The following is a 22317-nucleotide window of genomic DNA, read 5'->3' as shown; positions in this document are numbered from 1 at the left end:
TGTTGCTCCTTCATCAGGTGACTGAAGAGTTGTATGAATATACCATTCCTGTCTAAGGTGGAGCACAGATTTCACTGTGTGTAATCTAAGAGGAGTGTATTCTGACTGCTTTAGAGATAGCAGAAACTAAGATAACACTTTGACTCGTATGGAATTCGTACCTGAAAACCCTTATTAGCAACCAAAGATTATCTAAACAGCTCACCATTCTCCAGTCGCTCTGACTAAAGATTAGAAGTGATGAAATCTATAGGAAACATCATGGAGTACGCTTAAGAGTAGTGACTTAAATCCACCTCATGAAGCGGTTGTTCTTTAAAGAACCTGCAAAGCTTTGACCCTTGCAGTAACCCTCAAGTGTGCCAAACATTGAACTTCAGGTTCGACAGTTCAGCTGAAAAGGCTGACTTACACATTGCTTTAATATTTCTTTAGGAAAGTTGAAGGATGACTGTCCACGGACACCCAACTCTACAAGCACTGATGATAGGGCAGTGTGGTAGCTAAACCTAGACAAAATATCGCAAATCATTGTGTTTGCACACCCACACCATTTCCACTTTTATGGAGCATCAGGAACATTGTGACAACTGCATCTCTTTAATGTACAGGAATACCTAAGGGAATTCCCCAGCGCTTGACAAATGAAAATGATTGATTATTTGGTGGGATTGTTCTTTAAGCATCAGAAACATTTCTGTGAGCCTTATCCTTTCATTCCAATATTGTTTGGAGTATTGTACTTACAACTTTGAAAAAATTTAAAATTGGACTTCAAACATAAATCAACATTGGTTTATTAAATCTTTTTGTTTTGCAATATTGAAATATAAAGTCGTCTGCCTGATGTTTCGTTTTGCAGAGTTTGTGTGTTACTGAATCATGTAGGCCACAAGGTCTCTGGTTACATCTTTAATCTGTGATGAGTTAGCCAAAATGACCTGGGGTGCCAGCAGCGGAACTACAATTGACCTCTTTGCCCCAAGCCTAAGTAGACAAGATCAACGTACTGCTTCTGATCCCTGCCCAACATCAATACTGACTTGTATTTACGCAAGTCCTGTAACATTATAAAATGTCCTAAGACACTTTGAAGGGCATTATAAAGCAAAATATGACACCAGGCCATGTAAGGAAGAAGTAGTTTATTTATTAGTCACAAGTAAGACTTGCATTAACACTGCAATGAAACTACTGTGAAATTCCCCTAGTCGCCACAGTCCGGCGCCTGTTCGAGTCAATGCATCTAACCAGCATGTCTTTCTCAATGTGGGTGGAAACCGGAGCACCCGGAAGAAACCCACACAGACACGGGGAGAAAGTGCAAACTCCATACAGATGGTAACCCAAGCCAGGGATCAAGCCCAGGTCCCTGGTGCTGTGAAGCAGCAATCCTAACCAGTGTTTTATGAGAATCAGATGACCAAAAGCTTGATCAAAGAGGTAGGTTTTATGAAGTGCCTTAAAGGAGGTAAGCAAGATACAAACTCAGAGAAGTGTAGGGATATAATTCCAGGGCTTTAGGCCTAGGCAATTAAAGGCACAGCCACCAACAGGTGCAGTGATTAAAATCCAGGGCCAGAATTAAAGTATTGCTGAGGATTGTTAGGCTAATGGAGATTAGAATAAGAGAGAGGTAGGGCAAGGAGGGGTTTAAAATCTAAGATGAAAATTTTATATTCAAGCTGTTACTTGACTGGGAACCAAAAAGGGTCAGCAAACTCAAGGTGATACAGGAACTTGACTTGATGCAAGTTCTGATATGCTAGTAGGTGTATGTTTGTGTGGGAGTGAGTTGGGAGCTGTGGCAGCAGAAGATTGGCTCAACTGTGGTGCTTCTCCGATTGATTGTCTGCCTTGGTGAAGTCTTGCAGGCCTGAAGATGCACATGGAACCAAACCTCAAAAAATTCACCTCCTTCACAGTGAGAAGTGTTTTCTTTCCAGTAATTTTTGTGCTTTTCTTACTAGACTGTTAGCAGAAAGCCACAGGGCTGCTTAACAGCTTTTTAAAAATAATTTATTTTAAATGATGCAGAGTAGAGGTGACACAATCTGGACTTATTCCTATATTCTGGTGGGTGAAGTTGAATTCAATTAAATAGCCTTTTTTGGGGGGTAGATTATTCTGAACTATAGGCCCACGTTGCTGTGAAGTTCATTCAGTAAGCACCTTGATGGTACGACTAGCACTTAACTATCACCTGTTGACAGAGAACTCTACTGTCCACAATCAAATAACTAGCCAGCGTCCAGTTTCTAAACATGCATCTTAGATGAGGTTATCGAAATATGCTCATAGATCAGATCCTATGGGAAAGAAATACTGATTTATTTCAGATACAGTAGAATATTAGGGATTATTATAATGGTTTTTAAGTAGTGGATCTAATTATGAGTTTCACCCATTCAAGTGTTGATTTTCCCCCCTTCCCTTAATAATTGTTGTTGGAACACTTGAAATCTGTAGCATTGAAGCCGTTCTTCAGCTCTCTTGGTTATCAGGGCCCTGTTTACTGACTGCGCACAGGTTCATGGTTGATTTCAAGTTAAGATACAGACCAGCGTAAATGGGGTAGAACAGTGATAAACAATGGAAGAGAATTCTGAATGTTATCCTGTGCTAACAGGGGACTGTGGGATTGGCCGGTGCACTATGTATTTCTTCTGTGGCCTCCTCCTGAACTCGCCTGATTTCCATTTGGAGCAAACAGTCCCTTGGCTGAACTAACAATCCTCCAGCCCACAAAATGGGGCTGTTTTAGCAAACTAACAAAAGGAGGCCCACGTGTTGCTGGCCAACCCAGGAATGCTGTGTTTTACTTTCTGCGCTCTCAATCCAACAGGCATGTGGAAAATGGAGAATATGAGCCACACAAGTAATATGAAAGGGAGTATTTGTCCCACTGATTGCAGGCTGGCCTGTGGCCAGGTCTGAGGCTGACCGTCAGCTGAACCATGTCGTTAGGCGTGTAGCAGAGCTGATCAGTGGGCAGGAGCCAATGAGTAAGCAGGCTTCAGCCAAGAGTTTACAAAAGAGAATTTGTGTCCCACTTAACCCCCTCACTCCAGTCGTAACACACACTGTCTGGGCCACAGGTTGCCCCTCTGCACACCTCACACCTGCTGTACTTCACTAAGGCCCAGAGTCCTGTTTGGTAAATGCAGATTAATTAAAAGTCATCCCATCTGAGGCACTGTTTTTAACTGAGAGCAATTAGGAAATTTGCTTCTTAATATCTCATTGTCACAGTGAGAAATGAAATAATTTCTACATGAAAATAATTATTGATGCAGAACAGAATTTTTGAGAGATCCCACCTCTCGTTGATTCTTGTCCAGTGCTCTGTCTCACACTGTACTAAGCTGCTACCACTTCTGCAATCCGCAATACTTTTGACCTTTGTCTGACCCTTTCATTTGAATATGCATGCAAATACTCCACGCTCTTCTATGAAATTCTGTTGTCTGCAAGTTAACAGGGCTGTTATTTAAATAGGTTAACGCCTCTATTAAAATAACAAGCACAGCAGCTTCATTCCAGCGAATAATATTCACATGATGTAATTTCAAAGCCAGTGATTGATCAGCTCAGCATTAGTTGAAATTGTTCACGTCTCGTTCAGAGTTGTTGATGTTGAAACATCGAATCGGCCAATAAATACTTTAATTTGACTTGATTGGAATAAAGTAAACAAAAAAAAACTTGTCTCTGTCGAAAAGCTAGCAACTTTTCTTCACTTTGAACTTCATCCCTCCTACCACCGGTCCTGAAGCTACAAGTAACTCATAAATAATTTGTTCCAGTTTAAGTAATAAAATTTTTTCCTCGGTTTTATGCCTCATCCGTTCACCCTTGGGGTTGATGGATGGCCCACAAACCCTTCCGTACCAATTCATAGATCATATTATGAAGAAATGCTTACAAATGTTTTCACGGAGAACAAAAGCTGAGGAATTGGAATGCAGGTCTTTAAAATAAAAGCACTTAGAATCATAGAATCCCTACAGTGCAGAAGGAGGCCATTCAGCCCATCGAGCCTGCCCCAATGACAATCCCACCCAGGCCCTATCCCTATAACCCTACATATTTACCTTGCTAATCCCCCAATACAAAGAGGTAATTGGCATGATCAATCAGCCTAACCCGTACCTCTCTGGAGCGTGGGAGGAAATGTGATGCATTTTGGAGGATCAAATTTAGATGTGAATTATATCATAAATGGCAGAACCCTTGGGAACATTAACATACAGAAGGAGCTGGGCGTGCAAGTGCACAGTTCCCTAAAAGTACCAACATGGGTGGCCAACGTGATTAAGAAGCCATATGGCATGTTTGCTTTCACAGCCAGGACATTTAGTACAAAGTTGAGAAATCATGTTGCAGCTATATAAAACCTTGGTTAGGCCACATTTGCAGTATTGCATGCAATTCTGGTCACCACACTACCAGAAGGACATGCAAGCTTTGGAGAGAGTGCAAAGAAGGTTCATCAGGATGTTACCTGGTCTCAAAAGTGTGTAGGCTATGAGGAAAGGTTGAATAAACTAGGATTGTTTTCACTGGAAAGATGGAGGCTGAGGAGAGACCCGTGATAGAGATCTACAAAATTATGAGGCACAGACAAGGTGGATGAGTCAATTTCAAGGGAGCACAGGTTTAAGGTGAGAGGGAGACAGTTTAAGGGAGATGTGCAGGGAAGTTTTTCACACTGTGTGGTGGGTGCCTGGAATGCACTGCCAGAGGAGGTGGAGGAAACAGACATATAGGGAAGAGAGGGATAAGTAAGGGCAGAAGGTTTTTCATGGTCATTACAGGCTTGGAGGGCCAAAGGGCCTGGCCCTGTGCTGTACTTTTCTTTGTTCTTCGAAACCGGAGCATCCGGACGAAACCCATACAGACACAAAAAAACAGATTTTCTTGCTGGATAATGGACATATGAAACAGGTTTCCAGAGAGCTTTATTTCAGGGCCTAGTAGCCCTGGTTATAGAAGAAGACAAAGGTTATAGAAATATTATAGGGGGTGTGGAAAGAGGATCTGAAGGATCCTAAAAAGCCACCAAGTATCACAGATAAATCCTACATCAAACTAACGTTAGTATCAGTAATTCCGATGTATACAAATGATTGTCCCCATTGATTTATTGATATGGATGTGCTGGGAAGTTTTTCGCAGAGTGTGGATGGTGCCTGGAATGCACTGCCAGCGGAAGTGGAGGAAGCAGACATATTAGCAACATTTAAAAGGCAACTGGATGGGTACATGAAGGGAGGGAATAGAGGGATACAGAAGGTTTTTTTAATCGTGGTCGGTACAGGCTTGGAGGACCAAAGGGCCTGTGCTGTACTTTTCTTTGTTCTTTGAAACTGGAGCATCCGGAGGAAACCCACGCAGACACGGGGAGAATGTGCAAAGTTCATACAGACAGCAACCCAAGACCAGAATCGAACCAGGGTCCTTTGGCACTATGAGACAGCAGTGCTAACCACTGTGTCAAAGATATTTTGCTTGGATGCTGAGCACACCACAAGGTTTGGGTGCAAAACCTTGCACCACTCTCAGAATTTGATATTTTGATTTAGGAAGTATTTATCAATGAGGCAACGGTATTGCAAATGGGCCAAACTAGCAAATAAACAAAAACACAGCTATTACTGAGGGTCTGAACTATAGTGACCAAATTTCCAGGACCCAGCAGTCAAATGTATTCCGAGGATGACATATTAAAAGAAAGACGAAGTAAGAACTAACTCTTATTCAGCATCTTACGCAATGTCCTTGAGCACATCTCAGCCAATCTCAAGTGTTATCACTTTTGTAAGATAGACAAATGCAGCAGCTATTTGCATGCCATGAGTTGACCAAATAATCTGTTTTATACGATGTTGGTTGGGAGATAAAAACTGGCCAGGATACTGGTGAACTCTTCTTTAAAAAAAAACACCAAGTGAGATGTTTTATATCCACCTGAGAGGGCAGATGGGATCTCACTTAAATATCCCATCTGAAAGGCAGAGCTTTTGGAAATGCAGCACTCCCTCAGTACTGAGCTGCAGTGTCAGCCTAGGTTGCATAATGTCTCTGGAATAGGCATCTTTGAATTCCTGGATAAGAGTGATATCCTGAGCCAAGGCTGATACTTGGACACTTCTGTTTTCGGATTGAATGGTTTATGAAGCAGATCCTTCAGAAAATGATCATTCATTGACTCTGGGCCCATCAATCTGATTTGATTCAATGTATTTTTGTGCCCTTGTGTTTATTTTCTAAAATCAGTAATGGTACATGAGTTGGCACAGTGGTACAGCCATTAGCGCTGCTGCCTCACAGCGCCAAAGACCTGGATTCAATTCCAGCCCTGGGTCACTGTCAGTGGAAGTTTGCACATTCTCTCTGTGGTGCTCTGCTTTCTTCCCACAGTCCAAAGATGTGCAGGTTAGGTGAATAGGCCATGCTGAATTGACCTTAGTGTCAGGGAGAGTAACAGGGTAAATACGTGGGATTGCAGGAATAAGGTCTGGGTGGGATGGTTGTTGGATGGGCCAAATGGCCTCCTCAGCACTGTGTGGATTCTATGTGCGATTATTACCTGAGAAGCTGTTCTGTGTACAGTTTTGCCCATAACAAATGAGCTCTTATTAACTGGTGCCAGGAACGGTCACTTGTCAAATGCTCTCAATGACATGTAGAGTTGAGGCACTATGCTGACCATGATGTTGCACTTGCTGTGTGGGTTAATGCCTTGGTTCGAGCACTCAGTCCACTCTCCATGCTGCCTTCATATGTGCCGAGTTAAAGATACTTAGCGTGCACCTGCCTTAGAGACTTGCACACACCACCTTGGCTGTGGGTTGAAACAGTCTCACTGCTCACCCAGGGGAGCACTAGCTATTCACTGAGCCCTGTGTGTTCAGTGTACAAAACTCTGCAGTGTTCATGCTTTCAGAAAATCAATAAGGCATTTGTTCTTCTTTCACATCAGTCTTTCAACATATCTGTCCAGCTGCTTCTGTTCCAGCCCACAGCTGTGGCTGTCAGACTTAAGAGTATGAACTCCCTTCACTCTTAAGTTGTAACAGAGGTGTTTGACTGCACTTTTCCTCCTAGCTTTCCAGCTAATACTCTCAGAATTTCCAAGTTGTCAGGGTGCAACACAGATTTGGAAAATACACAGGCTTTTGAGTTTCTCCTCAATGAGCACCTGTTTTCTTTCATATAATGTCTGCAAGAATTAACCTCTATACCTGATCCTGTAATCTCTGAACTGGTCAGGCAGGGGCAGAGCCTCAAATTATCTGGGCTATGTGGCTAAAATAAAGCATCTAAAATGGTTGGTCTGGCAATTCACAATTCCTAACCCAGCTAGGCAGGGCAAATGTGTAAAACTTTTATCTGCAAGCCATATTATGACTCCTTACTCCAGAGACTGCATGTAAAGGAGAATATGAATGGCAGTTGGAGTGTGACCCTCACAATGAGGGCAGATTTCCATACCTGTATAAAGAAATTGTAAACTGTAATTATCCATAAGTCATCTTTCCCAAATCATTTCACTTTTCTTCCTCACTTAGATATTCATCAAAGTCTTATTTCAAATTTATGATTATTGGTATGGATAGATTACTGAAATTTTGATTCTGTTGATTGCTATTTTTTCCTCTCCATCGTTTAATATTTGCTTCAACCTTTCTTTTAGATATGTTTGTATTTTTTCTTGTTCTTTGATTTGATTTATTATTGTCACGTACTAGTATACAGTGAAAAGTATTGTTTCTTGTGCATGTACAGACAAAACATACTGTTCATAGAGAAGGAAAGGAGAGGGGGTTAAAGTCTGTAACACTGCATTTGATTAACTTTATTACAGATTTCCTCTGTCTCAGTTTGTGTTTCTATTATTTTTCACCTATCCTCTGTTTCATTCTCATTTAGCTTCTGCAGTGATTTTCCTTCCAGTTCACCAAAAGCAGAAGTTTTGGTGGAGAAGTTGGGAATTTTGTTTTTACTCAGAAGATTAGGACTGGGATTGGCTTAACAAACACTGGTGAAAGTGGCAAAGGGAAGTAGATGAAACAATTAAAAGCTGTGTAGCAAGGAAGAGTAGGCATTTACTGGACTGAGAGCTATAAAAAGCACCAAAGAAAATAAGGTGCAAGAAGGAAATTTTTTTCGTGTATCTTTTGGTACCTGAATTACAACCAAAACGGCCAATTCAAATCAAATCCAATTCATGGTCCCCACATGAGGCGCAAACAAGATCTAAGCTGGCAAGATGGGGCATTGCATCCACTCCCAGGTTCAATCTGACGCTTCATTTTAGCCAAAAGGCCAAGATGGCTTTGAAAAATTGCAAATGGACTAGCTTCGTCCCTGCCTGATCCTTTCACCCCTGTTTAAAATTTGCAAGAGATAGCAAAGCTTAGTTTTTATAAATATTTTGTAAAGGCACTTGCAAAGGGGGATTGTGAACCCATTGAAGATCAGTGTAGATGGTAGTCTAATGAATAAAAAGGTAGAGGTTTTGTTAGAATTCACATTCAGATGTGATGCCCAAGTTCCTGTTGAGCTTGGAAGCCAACTCCGTTAGACTTGCAAGCAATTCTCCGAGGTGCAACTGACTTGCACATCAATGCAGCATTTCTTTCCCTTTACCTCCACCAAAATGCAGTTGAAAACAAATTCTGTTTAAAATGGCACTTTTTTTTTGCAACTTTGTTGCTTGTGTTTGCCAGTCAGACTGCAAATGGTTGCCAAAGTAGAGGAGGGGGTTGGGGATTAGCCCAGGCTTTGTGGTGGAGGACACTTGGATTCTGGTTTGACATCATTGTCTACCATTAATTTTGTGTCTTCTGATGGATGATGCCTCCGTTGGTTTCTCACTATATTTAATTGTGCTTTTGAGATGTCATTAGTAGAATTCTGTTTAACATTACCCCATTAATGCAATATAGTAAAAGCAAAATACTATGATGCTGGGAACTGAACTTAAAACAGAAAGTGATGGAAGTACTCAACAGGTCTGGCAGCATCTGTGAAGAGAGAAACAGAGTCAACATTTCAAGTTGAATATGAATTCTTCAGAAATGATTAACCATTAGTGTTTTGTGGCATATTTTATGATTTAGTTTGACCATTTGTACTGTGCAACATAAAACTCATGCATAAATGAGATGTACTGTAGAACATAATAAAGAGCAGCATTAATGCAGGCCATGTTCAGGCTTGTTCAGCATGAACTATTAACCCTCAATTTGTAGTTCAATCACTAACTTAGTAACTGGATGGCAAGCCATCTATACTGTCCTGATAGGTGTTCTAAATGATATTTTCTGTTACATTCAAACAGGATGCTTATCCAGAGAGTTCGAAAGCCGCGTTGTTGCATTGGACCCCATGGCCTCCTACCAAGATACTCTGAGAAACAGGCTGAAGGGCAGGAGCAGCTTTTCAGAGTGACTGACAACATTCAGGCTGAATTGTAAGTTGTTAACATCTTGGCATGCTCAAGAGCAAATTTCTTCCAGTGCTTAAATAATGCTGGTTCCTGTTCTGTTTGGGCAGCAGGTTAGGTTTGTTCATCTGGGACTGCATCGAAACATTGCAAGTCTGTACAAAATGATTGTCAAGCCATCAGGAAGCAAGTCATTCTTAGGAATTTTAATCATCACATCACCATCTTCTTTATAACCCTGCCTACGACCTAACAGTTAAAGTGGTAAAACGATGGCCTTAACTGTTAGAAGCTAACAGCCTGTGTGGGACTCGGACAAGCCAATTAGGCTTGTGGGTTAGGTGGGTTGGCCATGTTAAATTGCCTCTTAGTGTCAGGGGGATTAGCTAAGAACTTATGGGGATAGGGCCTGGGTGGGATTGTGGTTGGGGCAGACTCAGTGGGCTGAATGGCCTCCTTCTGCGCTGTAGGATTTTATGATTCTAATCTGCGTTGGAAAATCCCAGGTTCAGCTACTGGCCTTTGTTGAGTTAGAACAGGGCTGCTATGATACGTGTCACCACCCGTGAGCTCGGAGGGGAAGAATAGGTTGTGTTCATGATCACTGGCGTGCAATTCCAGCTAGAAAATGAACCCATGCGAGGATAGAATGGAACTTGCCTGAGAGGCCATCCAGGATAAAAATAGCCTGCTATCACTCCGTATTTAGGGCCACACATGAAGAAACACCATTTATGATTCCAGGGATAAACAACAATAGCTACGAGGATAGATTGAAGAGGTTGGGTCTGTTTTCCTTGGAGAACAGAAAGCTGAACAGGCTCTTGGTAGAGGTATTTAAGATCCTGAGGGGTATGGACTGGATAAGTAGTGAGGAATGATTCCCTCAAAAGTGTACATCAAGAACTAGAGGGCACAGATGCAAAATAATGGACAAAAGAGTAAAAGTGATGCAAGGAAGATATTTTTCACCCAGAAGGTGGTTTGAATCTGGAACAAACCTGAGAGGATAGTGGAGGCAGGTTTGATCACCGTATTCAAAAGGGAATTAGTATCTGAAAAGAAATAATGGTCAAGGTTACAGGTAAAGGAAAGGGGAGTGGGACTAGGTGGATGCCCTTTCAGAGAACCTGTACAGACTCAATGGGTCGAATGGCCTCCTCCTGCACTATAAAGATTCTGTGATATTGCACAAGGTATCAACTGCAAGAGCCACTATCTTCGAAAGGGAAGAAAAAACTAATCTCTGTGTTATGTTGTAACTTGTAAAACAAGTGCCATCATGACCTGTCGGGGATGAAGAATTCTCTGAACATTACAAATGAATTTGCTGAAATGAATAATACCAAAATCAAAACATTTTTGGCAAATAGAAAAGCAAATCCATCAGAATTTTAATGCTTGAAGTGTGTAATGCTCCCGAGCCGGAGTTGTGATATAATCGTACTAAACTTTATTTAATCTTCAACATTACATGCTGGTGTCACTTCTTTGCTTCGTCTTCTTACAGCGCCTACAACTTTTATATTCAGAGGCAGGGCTGTGACAGTGTCAGTTCCTTACACGGACTGGTTGTAATATGCCGCAGTGGAATATTACCCCTACTGATTGGGTTTATCCTCCCCACTGATTGGGTTTATGTCTTAATCACGTACAACCTACTGTATTTTTGGTAATGACATATACTTTAACTTAGTTCCATAACACCTGCTGCTGACCGCAGCAGTTGTAGATGGTTAGCAGAACCTAGCAAGTCTCATCCGTATGTTCGACCTTTGGCAATGTGTTGAGACTCAAATCAAGTCTCAGCGTGTAGCTCAGGAATTCTTTGACATCAGCAGTATAGCACACACACACATAGGATTGGTTCCTCTTCTGATTGTTACCTGCAAGCAGTTTTAGACATTAATAACCATCTACTCCTGCAATGTAAAGCTGGTTGAATTGAATTGAACTCCGCTGCAGTTCTTGGGGGAGACGGATGGTGAAGCCACTTGTTTTTATGCTGGACTGTGGCAGGAAATACAGTTTTTATGAAAGAGCAATGTGAATCTCTAAAATATTTGATATGTTGCACGGCAAAGTTTGATTAATTGGAATTTTAATGTAAATGAGAGTAGCTACAGTTGGCGCACAAGAATTGTGTATAGGATCATACAACACCAACACCAGATGATGCCATTTAACCCGTCTTTGCAGCGCTGACTCTGTAAGAGCTTGCCATTTAATTCCATTCTCCTGCTTTTTTTCCACACCCTTTAAAAAAATTCAAACATTTATCCATTCCCTTTTACACAGTCTTGTGAATTCTGCTCCCACTCCTGTCCAGTGTCTACTGTCTCACTCTATAATGAAACTGATGGACTTGCGGCGCTACACTTCTTTTACAGAGGCTCAACTCTCTCCAGCAGTTTAAAAGAGATTAAGATATATTTGATTAGCAATTTATCTTGCAACGCAAGTGATCTCCCCATACACAGTGACCATGTACCCTACGTATTCCACCATTCGCAGCCTTCACTGTATGATGGGGTCTGTTTCATCTTAGCATGCGCAGTGTGCTAGTCTTTTTGCACAGCGTGCATGTGTATAGACTTTGTTTTGTCCCCAGCTGCCTGTCATAAAATTCTGATGTCTCCCCTGTTTCCTGGCTTGTTGACAGGCACAGTGTCACGTAGTAAACATTTGTTCCCTGTTAACCCTGTTTGAACATACAGTAATAACTAGGGACAAAGCCTTTGAATCCTTTGTTGGTAAAGAAGTTAAAACTTCAAAGCTTGATTTTTTTTAACTTTGTTGCTCCTTCCAGCCTTCAGATGGTTTTGAAAGTGAAGCCACTGTTCTCCCTAATCGATTCCAGATGCACGGAATCTCAGCCAGTGTTTCATTTCCCGGGCAGTCCAGGGTAATTGCTTTCTGCTTTGCAGTGGCAATCCTACAGTACCTAGAGGATTGCATCATGCGGATTTGGTTTTTATTTCAAACTATCGCGAACTACCTTAGGGGTCTGGGTTCAACTCCCCTGGAATCTATCAACCAGCCCCCCCCACCCCCAATTACCATGGTGCCCCTGTTCATAGATTTTCAAATTAGATTACACGCTTAATTCCCAAATATGCCAGTTTCCATGCTGTGCAGATTGGCTTTCCGATCTTTCGATTTTTCGCCAGAACTCCAGGACGTTACACAAGTGGCCATTCTTTGTGTGTAAGCTCTGACAATGAGGGGTGTCAGGCATCGCCACTGAGACCAGACCTATGATTTGCCATGTACACATGCACGTACACTTTCCAGCACTGGATGTCTATCAACGGCAGGGATCATCACTGTTATTTTCCTTGGCCCACGGTGCAAAGGGAATTGTAACTTCCCTCTTTATTCCCTTACTGGCTGAAAATAACATAATTTAGTGTTTGGTTGTTTTGTGTTGTTCTTTGGAGGAGGAATGATCCCAGAAGCTTCGTAGAATCCAAACAGAAGAGGCCATTTTGGACCATCAAGTCTGCACTGATTCTCTCACAGAATATCTCACCAGGCACTCTCCCCTGCCCTAACCCCATAACCCCACACGTATAGCATGTCTAATCCATCTAATCTACACAATTTTGGAGTGTGGGACGAAACCGGAGCACCCAGGGGAAAGCCATGCAGACGCGGAAGAATGTGCAAACTCCACATAGAAAGTCACCCAAGGCTGGAACCAAACCCAGGTCCCTGCTGTGAATCAGCAGTGCTACTACTGTGCCACTATGCCGCCCCTTTAGGGAGCACTTCTCAGCGTAAAATCTAGTTCATCCAAAAAAAAATTTGACAGGTTTGTACAGCCCATGTTATGGTTTGTGGCAGCAATGTACTTTTTATTTGTTCGATGCACAGTGATTTACAGCCACACTGTTAGCACAGTGGATCTGATGTGTCAACTGCAACAGTCATTTTGAGGCAATTGTTTTCTCAAGTGGGCACTTCCTCTTTCTGCCCACATCCCACCACCCAAACGAGGCTCCGTTAGCAACAACTTAGAATCGTCAGTAAGATGAATAACCTGTTAATCTGCTTTTTGTGTTGCTGTTTGGAAGATGAATGATGACCAGGACACCAAGATAATTAGTTCTTTTTCAAATAATGCCATAAAATTGTTAACATCCATCCAAAGAAACAGGTGAACTTTGGTTTTGCATTTCTTCCAGAGGGTACCTCTGACAAAGCAGCAGTGTTGAACTGCAGTGCTAGCTTGCTGTGCTCATATCTGAGTAATGTACTTGCACCCTCAATCTTCTGACAAGAGTTGACAATGATCTGATTTGATGTGACCTATTATTGTCACGTGTATTGGGATATAGTAAAAAGTATTGTTTCTTGCGAGCTATACAGACAAAGCATTTCGTTCGTAGAGTAGATGGGGAGAAGGAAAGGAGAGAGTGCAGAATGTAGTGTCACAGTCGTAGCAAGGTTGTAGAGAAAGATCAGCTTAATACAAGGTAGGTCCATTCAAAAGTCCAATGGCAGCAGGGAAGAAGCTGTTCTTGAGTCTGTTGGTATGCATTTTCAGACTTTTGTATCTTTTTCCTGATGGAAGAAGGTGAAAGAGTGTATGTCCAGTGCGTGTGGGGTCCTTGATTATGCTGGCTGCTTTTCTGAGGCAGTGGAAAGTGTAGACAGAATCACTGGATGGAAGGCTGGTTTGCGTGATGGATTGGGCTACGTTCATGACCCTTCGTAGTTTTTTGCGGTCTTGGTCAGAGCAGGAGCCATACCAAGCTGTGATACAACCAAAAAGAATGCATTCTGTGGTGCATCTATAAGAATTAGTGAGCGTCATAGCGGACATGCTGAATCACTACCAACTATGACAAAAGCAACATTTAAAATACAAAAGGCTTTTGGGGTTATTTTAACTTTAGGGTGATGGTGTAAAACAAATATCAAATTTGCTGCCCAATTTGTGTATTTCACTGGGAAGTCAATGGAATGTAGAATCGGATAGATGAACATTGGGTGATTAACTCTCTAACCTGGAGGCTCTTGTCACTTACAGCAAGCTCATTGTAAAGTGGCAGGGAAAGGCAGCAAGGCAGCTGCTGCCTCACTCTGGTGCGGTCCATGTGCATTGGAAAAAAGACTTGCATTTTTTAGCACTTTTCATGAATGCCAGACATCTCGAAGCACTTCACAGTCAAGGAAGAAAAATAATGTATTTAAATGGGGGCAGGAAAATTGCATTTATCTAGCGGAAGACAGAATAGTTTAATCTCCACTGATAAATGAAGTGCTTCTCAAAATTTGCTTTGAAAGTTCATGTAGTGTTCTTAGACTAGACCTGAATTTAAAATTTAGCATGGAACCAAACAGTGTAAAATTCCTGACGGTTCTTGTTGGCACATAGGTGATTACACACTCGCAGGAAGAAAGCAGTGCAAGAGCAGAGGTTGAAAAATGTTGATTTTTGTCTATCCCCTATACTTAGTGGATAGATTCACTCATATCCTTTAGAGAAGGAAACCTGCCATCCTTACCCAGTCTGGTTTACATGTGACTCCAGACCCACAGCAATGTGGTTGACTCACAACTGCCCTCCAAGGGCAACTAGGGATGGGCAATAAATGCTGGCCAACCTGCGACACCCATGTCCCACAAATGAATAATAAGAATAAACAACAAGGCCAAAACTGGACGGCATGGACAAGTTGGGCCAAAGGGCCTGTTTCCATGCTGTAAACCTTTATAACACACGCTCTCACTCTATCTCTATCTCTCGCTTCTCAATCTCTATCTGACAGGCATACTGTGCCAGCTGATGGGAATGCCTGATCATAGATTTGCCCAGCACTTGCTATCTGCACTTTCAACAGAGTATATATTTATGATTGAGGAATGAAATTCCCCTCCGTTTTACAGAAACAAAACACTGTCCAAAGTTAGCGATGCTCTGTATCCACACCAGCTTTTGCACTAATTTATTGGTGAGGAATTAATTATTAATAACACTTCTCCCCTGTCTTTCCATTGATTAAAGTTATCCAAATAATTATGTTTTAAATGTTACGTTGTTCAAAATGGATCCATCTAAATGGTGTTACTTTTCCTTTTCCAGCTTCATTGCTGTGGAACAGATAGACAGTTACTGTGTTCTCATCTCCTCGAAGGCAGTCTACTTTCTGAAACATGGCGAATATATTGACAGAGATGCCATTTTCCTGGAGGTCAAATATGATGACCTGTACCACTGCCTCATCACAAAGGACCATGGGAGGGCATACTTACAGCTGACAAAGAAAGCCGAAAGTTCGAGCAGCGGTGTGGCCATACCTGGGCCATCGCATCACAAGCCAATGGTGAGTCTTGTTCTCTGTGCACCTGAGATGTGAGGCAAAGCAGGTGACAGGTTCAGTTCCACTGTCTGTACTGAACTGTCTAATCTAAGTTGGGACAGCAATCTGGGTGCTCCAATTGGTTCCTAATGACCTGAACTAGGGACACAGAAAATATCAGGCAAGCTTCATACTAATCACTGTGCAATGGCCAGTGCTAGGAAGTGCAAATATCTGGTGAGAAGAGGGCCCACCTCTGATTTTCCCCCTGAGATTGAAAGCCTTTTGACAGCCTCTCTACACATAACGCCTGACCACTCGTGTAACATAAGACATAGGAGCAGAATTAGGCCACTCAGCCCAATGAGTCTGCTCCACCATTCAGTCATGCTGCTGTTTTTCTCATCCCCATTCTCCTGCCTTTTCCCTATAACTCCTGATCCCCTTATTAAGCAATATATCAAATTGCTGTCATACCAGTGAAACCCACCTTGGGTGACTGTCTATGTGGAGTTTGCATGTTCTCCCCATGTCTACGTGGGTTGATCGGCGATGCCAGATTGCCCCTTAGGATAAGGAGGTTTAGCAGAGTAAATACATGGGGTTAAGGGGATAGGGCCTGGGTGGCATTGTTGTTGATGAAGGCTTGATGGGCCGAATGGCTGCTGCCTGCACTGTAGGGATTCTATGGTTATGAACCTCAACACCTTGAGGAGAAGAAAGAAGGAAATGTGGAGACTGAGGAGTGTTTTAAGTACCAGGGTTGGCTAAACTGCAGCTCTCAACCCCTGGCAACCTAACCCACCAAAATCTAAGCAAATTAATTTCCTTTCCACATATATTTCTTGGTTGCTGTCCGACTGTTAAAATTTGGGGGAAATAAAAGTTTGGAAAGGGCCATTCATAGTGAAATGGTTTCATTGATGACCAGGTTCTAAATCAGAAGATCTACTGGCTTTAGTAACTTTGGGATTTTAGTTTTAAGTTCAGGCTCCATCGGTGGCACAGTGGTTAGCACTGCTGCCTCACAGCGCCAGCGACTCGGATTCAATTCCCAGCCTTAGGTGTCTGTCTTGTGTGAAGTTTGCACAATCCCCCCATGTCTGCATGGGTTTCCTCTGGGTGCTCTGGTTTCCTCCCACAGTCCAAAGATGTGCAGGTTAGGTGGATGGGCCATGCTAGGTTGCCCCTTAGCAGGTTAAATATGTGGGGTTACTGGGATAGGGTTGTTACCGGTGCTGGCTCAGTAGGCCAAATGATCTCTTTCTGCACTGTAGGGATTCTATGATTTGATGGGTCTATTTAACCCACATTCCTGCCATTGGCTCACCAAAGTATGTTTCTGGTTCCTAAAATAATGATCAACCATAAATTAGAATTCTCTTCATTCAGTTGACTCAATGTTCATATCTTTGAATAATAAAGGGGAGGCGATGGCCTAGTGGTATTATCGCTAGACTATTAATTAGTTAATCTCAGCAAATCTTCTGGGTTCAACCCCCACCACAGCAGATGGTAGAATTTGAATTCAGTAAAAAAAAAAGTATTTGGAATTAATAGTTTACTGATGACCATGAAACCATTGCTTGTTGGAAAAACCCATCTGGTTCGCTAATGTCCTTTGGGAAAAGAAGTCTGTCGTCCTTACCTGATCTGGCCTACATGTGACTCCAGAGCCACAGCAATGTGGTTAACTCTCAACTGCCCTGTGAAATGGGCTAACAAGCCACTTTGTTGTACCAGTGATTCAAGAAGGTAGCTCACCACCACCTTCTCAAGGGTAACTAGGGATGGGCAATAAATGCTGGCCTAGCCAGCGACACCCAGGTCCCACAAATGAATTTTTTAAAAATATAATCTTTAACATTTTGATTTGATTTATTATTGTCACATGTATTAATGTGCAATTAAAGTATCATTTCTTGTGCGCTATACTGACAAAACATGCCATTCATAGAGAAGGAAACGCGAGACTGCAGGATGTAGTGTTACAGTCATAGCTAGGGTGTAGAGAAAGATCAGCTTCCATAAATTAGTAGTATTCTGTGTGTCTCCTCGCCTGATTGGTGTTTGCTCAAACACGTGTTTTGTGGCTCCAGGTCCATGTGAAGTCAGAGACGCTCGCACTTAAGATCTCGCAAGAAATTAACTACGCCAAAAGCCTCTACTATGAGCAGCAACTCAAGCTACAAGCCAACCAGAACCAAGAAAACCTGGAGCTGGACTCCTAGAAGCCTTTCAAGTAAACAGTCACATACAACAAAGTACTGTAACAGTGAACACTGGTCCCAGTGTATGATAGTGTATGAGCCGAAGTCTCGTCAACTCATTTCCTTTGAACCTCATCTTAAATCCTCCGTTGAAACAAGCAGGTGAGGGACTGATGGTTTGGTTTTGGGGACAACTTATTACAGGGATCTGTTGAGGAGCAGGCACTGTTCAAATTGTATTTTACATTTTATATATTGTATTTACAGAGCAAAAATGTGACAAGAGTTGAGAGTTCTTTATATTTTACTAATCTGTACATACCTGTAATATTACTTTTAATGTAAATACTTTGAAGAATCTCACAGGAGCTGTCGTGTACAGAAGCTGCACTCAGTACCAGCTGCAGCATAATGTAAGAGATTTCTTTATTGCACTAGTACTATGCATAAACATACTTGATTACTCAGGGCAACACAAGCCCTCGAGTGGTCAGGGAATCTGCATATGCAAAAAAGAGTCACCAAGCCTCCTAGCTACTCTTCTCAAACCCATGGTTCTCATCAGACTTAGTCATATTCACTGTATGTGCAAATTTGTATGCAAGGATTGTTAGCACATGCAGGAGGACAGTGGGCTGAGGGGGGAATGTTATATTTACAGAATGGCTATAGAAAGTGTTCTGTTTCTATGGTGCAGTATTAAGAAGTCACTTTTATGATGACGTGTGGGAGACTGAGTCAAGGTGAGGTGATTGCTGCCTTTTGAGTGACAAGTGGCTAGGTCAAACAGGGCAGATATTATCTTGTACGGCCATAAATTTGAGCCAGAAGCAATGTAATGTGAAGAAGAGTTCTATCTATCTTTCTTCTGTATTTTCATTTGGAGTAAAGCTAATGCCACTTGTGTGCACCCTCCTCCTCACTGTCTGCCTTATGTCAAAGGAGCACAATATAGCAGTAAGGAGTGGATTGGCGTCTCTGCTTGCAGAATGCAGTGCAGTTTCCTGTTGAGAACTAGCTGTTGAATGTGGTAAGATTCTAATGGGAATCAGAGCAAGTACATGACAGGGTACTAGCTGTGTAACCACAACTGCACTGAAACCTATTGTACGTGTACTTAAAGTGTACATGTGTTGCTGCGTGTACTCAATGTGATATTTGTAGTACTACAGTTAGGTAGTTAGAACTCTCTAGAAAGGAAAGACTTTATCTGTAAAAGCCCAATTATAATACAATGGGGCCTTATCTCTGCACTGTACACACAATTGTATTGGACAAATTTCTATCACTAATATTTTTTCGTTATTGCACAAGGAATCAGGAATTATGCATCATGGTATTCAGTTGGTTTGGTGAGGAGGACTGAGTATTAGAGTGGACCACACTGTGTTTTTGAACTGGGCAGTTGAGTTTAATGGCTGCTTGATAAATTTGAAGAACGCGCAAAAATTAGACAAGACTCTGCACACATGCAAGCATCCCAAGTGTTTTCAGAGTGAACAAAACAGGGCCACACTGGAGAGAGAGGTGCACTGGCCTGTTCAGATGTAGACTGTGTTGCACAGTGGACCTCTGTAATCTGGCAATGTTTGGGAGTCACCAATCAGCCTGCTTCACGAGAGACTTTGATCAACTTGCTGCACAAGGGACTCCAGCCTGCCTGTAGCAGACTGGCTGGAGTCCCTTGTGCAGCAAGTTGTGGTAGACTCTGGCAGAACTGTGTGGGTAGTTGCTAGATGCCTGCTTTCCTTCTAAGGCATCACCTTTGAAATTATTTTACAAGTTTTTGCAGATTTGGCAGATGGAGGGCATGAGTTTAAGGCGAAACAGGTTTATAGTTTCCTGTGGGAGACATATGACAAAAAAGCTGATTCCGCCGCCTTCCCAACCTCCACCAACATCGTTGATTTTTTGTGAATTTTTATCATAAAATAAAATGAATTATTACAAAAATAAATGTGTTTTATTTCAATACATTAGACAATATGTGGCATTTTGTAGCTCTCTATGACTGACCCGGGAGTACTTGTTAACATCTGGGACTTAAATCACAGAGATCACATTAAAATTAAATTTAAGATGAAAATCAATCTCTGAACCTAGCCCAGGTAGAGGACTTAACACTGTGAGCTGGACAACTTGACATGAACTTGGGAGGAGTCATAATCTAGTTTCGAGTGACACAACACAAAAAGGCCACATTAGCAGTCAACCATTCATCTCACTCTAAGAATGCAAGCGATTGACTGTTACGTTCTACAGGAAGAGGTGCATTTCTGCCAAAATGCAGAGCTTGGTCGGACAGAGGAGCTTTACCTTGCCTCTATCTGCTGCCACACAGTACAGGACTCGGAAGTGTACATAGTGATCTGCTGGGAAAATATTCTGTTCGCATACACAAGGACCCTTGACTTCCAAGTACAAATATTCGGATAGTCTGCCATCTCCTCTGTCAAGAAGTTTTTGTCCTGAACCTCTTTGTCTAACATGGAGCCGTTAGGGATAATTTGAAGACAACGTGGTTGTACCTGGATGCCTGCTGACTACGGAAGACTAACAGTCACCTGGAAACGGAGAAAGCACCAACACCATCCCTCCATCCTCTCCCCATTGCTACTGCCACCAACAAATGCCATTTCAACTATTTGCACCTATTTCCACTATTTTCTCCTTCCTGCTCTCTCAATTTGTTGGGAAGGGAAAGAGGAAGTGTCTGGTGCTGGATTTGTTCCATGGTTTAAACAGGCAACTGATTTTAGTTGCAATTGAGCCTAGCACACCAAGGAAATATCGCGTGCAACATCAAAACACAAAAACGTTTAAGATAGAAAGTGAACTGATAATAAACTAATACACAGGAGGGGATCAGTTTCAGAGGACTTACAGACAACTAAACCTGACTCTTGTCTGTAAAAGGGAAGTTGCAACAAGTCCAGAAAACGATAGACCAATTAGCTTAATGTCAGTAGTTGGAAAATAATGGAATCCTTAATAAAAGATGCCATAGAGAAACATCTAGGAGCTGAAAAGATAATGAGCAATCCTCACAGATTCCGAAAGAAAGTGTTTGAACTACCTTACTGAATACTTTGGAGAAACACAATGGAATAAGAGAGGCCCAGTGGTTAGCCAGTGCCCAGGGACCTGGGTTTGATTCCAGCCTCAGGTGATTGTCTATGTGGAGTTTGTACATTCTCCTCGTGTCTGCATGGGTTTCTTCCAGGTGCTCCGGTTTCCTCCCATACTCCAAAGATGTGCAGGTTAGGTTGATTGGCCATGCTTAATTGCCCCTTAGTGTCAGGGAGATTCACTGGGTAAATAGGTGGGATTACGGGAAGAGGGTGGGATTGTCGTCAGTGCAGCTTTGATGGACAGAAAGGCCTCCATCTGCACTGTAGGGATTCTATGAATGAATGGACATAATGCATCAGATTTCAAAAAGGTCTTTGATAATATAACAAAAATATATAATTATAGGCTCATGGTTAAAGTCCAAACATGAAGAGTCAGGGATCAAGCAGCAGAAGGGATAGCAAGCTAGCTAAAAACAGTGTAGGGGTTGAATATGGTAACAGCCTGGCAAAAGATGGAAAGTGATGTTCCATGAGAATCAGCACTGGGACCACTATTGTTCAGTATTTACCTAAAAGATTTAGACTCTGGAATTGGGAGGACAATTTCAAAATTTGTAGAGGTGTCATTAGAGTGGAAGAGGACTGTAATGTAGCAACACAATAACTAGAGGCCAGAGTAGAATGTTGGCCTTTCAAGCCTTCTCCACCATTCAATAGGCCAATCTCCTATCTCGATTCCACCTTCCCTCATTATTCCCAAATCCTTTACTTCCCTTAAGCATCTGTTGACCTCTGCCTTGAATATATCCAATGACTGAGTATTGGGTAGTGTCAAAGTACATGAAGACATCAATAAACTTGCAGAATGGATGTTCACTTCATAAATAAACTTCAAGAAGGGTAAATGTAGGTAGGAAGAATAAAGAGGCCACGTACTCCTTAGAAAATAAGTGGGCAAATATAGTAAATTAGTCGATGGATCTTGGGGCACGGACACCCAAACTATTAAAAGCTGTGACAGATTAACAAAAAAACCAAAACACTGATCTCTAGAGGGACAAAATAGAAAAGCAGAGGTATTGTGTTGAATTTGTGTAGAAACTTGTTTAGATCACCCTTTAGAATATGGTGAATTGTTGATACAACAACCAATACTTGTCAGAAAGGATTAAACAGATTTGGGACTCTTTCTTTCTAGCAAAGAGTTGTGACCTGATCAGAGGTCTCTAAGATTATGGATGTATTTGATAAGATAGACATGAGATGTTTCC

The 22317-nt window shown here is 42.0% G+C and overlaps 1 protein-coding gene across 4 annotated transcripts in view; it reads left to right on the top strand.

Moving 5' to 3' along the window:
- Positions 1-19914, top strand: part of vps13d (vacuolar protein sorting 13 homolog D) — a 261410-nt gene extending 241496 nt beyond the window's left edge. For 3 of the 4 annotated variants that reach the window (XM_080215379.1, XM_080215377.1, XM_080215378.1), the window contains 3 exons: positions 9350-9481; positions 15546-15786; positions 17862-19913. In XM_080215379.1, coding sequence (XP_080071505.1) covers positions 9350-9481; positions 15546-15786; positions 17862-17993 — 505 coding nt within the window. In that variant the 3' untranslated portion in view covers positions 17994-19913. Of the gene's footprint in view, positions 1-9349; positions 9482-15545; positions 15787-17861 lie in introns of all 4 variants that reach the window. The other variant, XM_080215376.1, reaches the window with a different exon arrangement.
- The last annotated feature ends 2403 nt before the right edge of the window (positions 19915-22317 follow it).

This window comes from Carcharhinus amblyrhynchos, chromosome 30 (genome assembly GCF_965287045.1).
Source record: "Carcharhinus amblyrhynchos chromosome 30, sCarAmb.v2.hapA, whole genome shotgun sequence".
In the NCBI taxonomy this organism is placed as follows: Eukaryota; Metazoa; Chordata; class Chondrichthyes; order Carcharhiniformes; family Carcharhinidae; genus Carcharhinus; species Carcharhinus amblyrhynchos.
The sequence above is the reverse complement of the archived record's forward strand: the minus strand, read 5'-3'. Positions and strand labels throughout refer to the sequence as shown.